At 40.7% G+C, this 3,708-nt stretch overlaps 1 protein-coding gene across 1 annotated transcript in view; it reads right to left on the reverse strand.

Moving 5' to 3' along the window:
• Nucleotides 1-3,708, reverse strand: part of LOC119421871 (supervillin) — a gene marked incomplete at its 3' end in the record, with an annotated part of 27,807 nt that overhangs the window by 8,831 nt on the left and 15,268 nt on the right. Inside the window, 3 exon segments of the mRNA XM_037689235.1 lie at nt 703-737; nt 1,037-1,210; nt 1,291-1,404. Coding sequence (XP_037545163.1) covers nt 703-737; nt 1,037-1,210; nt 1,291-1,404 — 323 coding nt within the window.

Raw genomic sequence — 3,708 nt, forward strand, 5'->3', positions numbered from 1 at the left:
TAAAAGTATCAGAAAGCTAGTCAACTAAAGCAAAAGACAGGCTAAAATTAGCATAGTAGTAGCAAACAAAAGCCAAAGAACAAGCTAAAAGTAGCAGAATGGTAACCAACTAAAGCAAACAAATGGCTAAAAGCTAAAAGTAGCTAACAGTAGGAAAATATTGTCTAAAAGCGAAAAGTAGCAGAATGGTTGACGGCAAAGGCAAAAGATGGCTTAAAGCTAAAAGTAGCAAAAAGTTAGCCAACAATAGCAAAAGACCAGCTAAAAGCTAAAAAGTAGCAGAATTGTAGCCAACAAAAGCAAACCACTGGCTAAAAGCCCAAAGTAGCCAACTAAAGCAGACAAATGGCTAGAAACGAAGAGTAGCACAGTGGTAGCAAACAACTAGCTAAAAGTAGCCAACAAAAGCAAAAGACTGGCTGAAAGCTAAAAGTAGTTAACAGTAGGAAAAGACTGTTTAAATGCAGAAAGTAAGTACTTTACATGTAGCCAACTAAAACAAAAGATTAGCTAAAAGCTAAAAGTAGCAGAGTGGCAGCCAACAAATCAAACAACCGGCTAAAAGCTAAAAGTAGCTAACAGTGGTAAACAACAGTCTAAAAGCTAAAAGTAGCTAAAAGTAGCATGAGGTTGCAAACAGAGAGCCGGTCTTTATTTTACAGGAAACAAAGTCAAAACGACAGAAGGAGCTGAAGGTTTTACCTTTCCCGTTCACCTCGTCGTCTTCGTCCATGAGCCTGGAAGAATCAGAGAAAAGATGAGGTCATCAACCGAAACCAACAGGAAACTGATCACGTTGTTCTTCAGCTCCTGTCGGTCTTTTCTCACATCCTCCTTTAAAACGTCTGAAGCTGCTTCCTGAGTTTCAGCTGCAGATACTGAGGCACATTTGCATTCTTGATAAACTGTGGAGGTCATGTGTGATAACGAGCTCATGCAAACCGGAGCAACCACGGGTTTCTGCGTTTCACTTCTTTGACCAGTGAGGAAATCAGCTGTAAAGGTGCTCAGAGTTTAAAACAGAACCGCCTCCTACCCGCCGCTCTCCTCCATCTCGCCGGCTGTGATCGGCTGCGTCCTGAAGCGCTCGCCGGACTTGCGCCCGCTGCCCGACACGCCAGGAAGGTACCGCCGGGCGCGCCGCCGGCCCCCCTCAGAGCCCGGCTTCACCGCCAGGTCCAGAGAGAACGTGGATCGTCCGGCGTCGAGGCTGCACGGACAGAGGAGGAAGTGATGAAGACGAGTTCCCACAAAGCTGCATCGTTGGGATCACACACATGCAGAATTTACTCTTTGTCCGGCTCCGCTCCGCTCTCCGTCTGCTGCAGGAGGGCGCTTCGTAACTGACCCACCGACACCCGAGTGCGGAGCTGCGGGCCGTCCAGACCCAGACCAGAGTCCTGGCTGCGGGGGAGGAAGAACTCTCAGAAACAAAAAAGAAGCGTTCTCATCAAACCGAGGAGAAAGATCCAGTTCCGAAAGTCTCCTCTCAGAATATACGACGCCTGAACGTCGGCTGTTTTCTCGCACACGGAGCTAAAATTTGGTGCAGCTGAGAGAAACCTTCGCCTGCAAGGGCCGACCAAACTGACGAGGTTCGGCTCCGGCTTGAGAGGCAGCGAGCGATCAGCACTTCAAGGAGTTTAAAGCATTTCTTTTAAAAGGGATGAACGCTGCGGAGACGAGACGTCTGAACGTCGATAATCTTCAAATATAAAATAATACAGGACACGTTTGTTCATATTTTAATAACGTTTCAGGTCTGAGTTGTTGCACGAATGTCAGTTTTAGGTTTTTAAAATCTGATTTCTGTAGTTCTGTGCTGTTGAGATAATCACCTGACTGCACGAAGTTAAGATAAATCGCGCTCTAATCGCTGCTCCACAGCACAAATCCTAAAAACTAAAGAACTCGCAGTTTAAGAATCTGCAGACTTTTGCACAAAACGGTCACTTAATCTTTAAAATGATCGATTTACAGCTAAATCTGTGCTTCGTCTCGTCCGAGTGTCCTCAGATTATTGAGAGGAGCGACCCGTCCTCATTTTACTGACACCACGTCCTCGCGTCGAGTCAGGAGCTGCTTTTACTTTTATTTTTTAAAGGAGATTAACGTCGTTTATTAGACCAGATGAGAAACAACCGTAACCTGAATCAAACAAACAAACAAACAAAAAAAGATCTTAAGCTGCAAAAATAACCACAAACTAGTTTAAATATTTGTTTATTTTAAGCTAAAAACGATGTTTATAATGCTTTTTAATGTAACTCCCTCCACAGTATGAAGTCTGCAACATTTAAAGAGCTGTTTTTAAAACTTCAGTCACTAAATTAAACGTGTTCAGCCTCAGAGCAGCAACCTCCTATAATGATCAACTGCTGGCCCATGGGCACTTTAGGTTTGTTGGAGGAGACTTGTGGCCACTTGGCGCGACAACATAAAGATATTGTGATTTTTAACATTATTGATATTTTTACAATTTAAAACAAATGAAAAGACCAGATTCATGTAAAAGGTGGGGTGTAGTTTTTTTTTTTATTAATAAAAACTATGAACTATGCAGATTTATGTAAACTTTTTTTAATTGTGGAAAAATTAATGAAGTATAGAAATAAAGCATAACGTTGAAGTATGTTTTACTCCTTGTACTTGTTCCAGTATTCCCATATTTGCAACAAAAATGACAGGAAATCTGCTAAAACTGGTCTTTTCTTGTTGTTGTTGTTGTTGTTGTTGTTGTTTGTATAACAACCAATAAAATTCAGTTTAATGTTAGTTTTGGTCAAAGCTTGAAAGAGCCGCTGCGGAGGGACCAAAGAGCCGCAGGGTGCAGAGATTTGCTTTAGGAAAACTCTGAGGAAGTCTGCGGACCCATCAGAGGAAGCCGGCTGAACAAACATTGTGTCATCATTTCAGGACTCTTGGATTCTTTCTGCCGTGGTCCCAGGTCGACCTCGGCACCCCTCGAGAGCGTTTACGGATCTCACCGGAGGGATCTAACGGATTATATCATTCTTATCAGAACGCCTCTGGTGCGTCCTTGGACACGCTCACTGCTCTTGTCGTCTCCCCTGCAGATTGTCTGTGTCACGATGTGCTTATGTGCCGGGTGTTTTTTTCAATCTCAGGCTCTCCCTCCTCGGCCAAGGAGTGAGAGTTTTTAATGGAATTATTTTTGCCTCCAAATCCTAAACGTGTCACTTTCATGACTTTTCGTCTGTCAAACGGGTCGCACTTGTAAACGAGTCTTCGAGGCTCAATGTGATTTATCCGTGTAAATAAAGGTTGAATGAATTTTATCGTCTTAACATTTCTATGCACTGGGTTGTTACAAAGTTAATATTTCAGTTTATTATTTGTTTTAATACTAAAATAATTTAGTTTCTTTAATATTCTGAGACTTTAACAGCTATATGTTTTGTATTAAACGTGTTTTAAATGTTTTAATACAAAAATAATTTAGTTTTTTTTATATTCTGAGACTTTAACAGCTATATGTTTTGTATTAAACGTGTTTTAAATGTTTTAATACAAAAATAATTTAGTTTTTTTTATATTCTGAGACTTTAACAGCTATATGTTTTGTATTAATCGTGTTTTAAATGTTTTAATACTAAAATAATTTAGTTTTTTATACATTCTGAGACTTTAACAGCTATACGTTTTGTATTAAACGTGTTTTAAATGTTTTAATACTAAAATAATTTA

The sequence above is a fragment of the Nematolebias whitei genome, chromosome 15 (genome assembly GCF_014905685.2).
Source record: "Nematolebias whitei isolate Nwh7 chromosome 15, NemWhi1, whole genome shotgun sequence".
Lineage (NCBI taxonomy): Eukaryota > Metazoa > Chordata > Actinopteri > Cyprinodontiformes > Rivulidae > Nematolebias > Nematolebias whitei.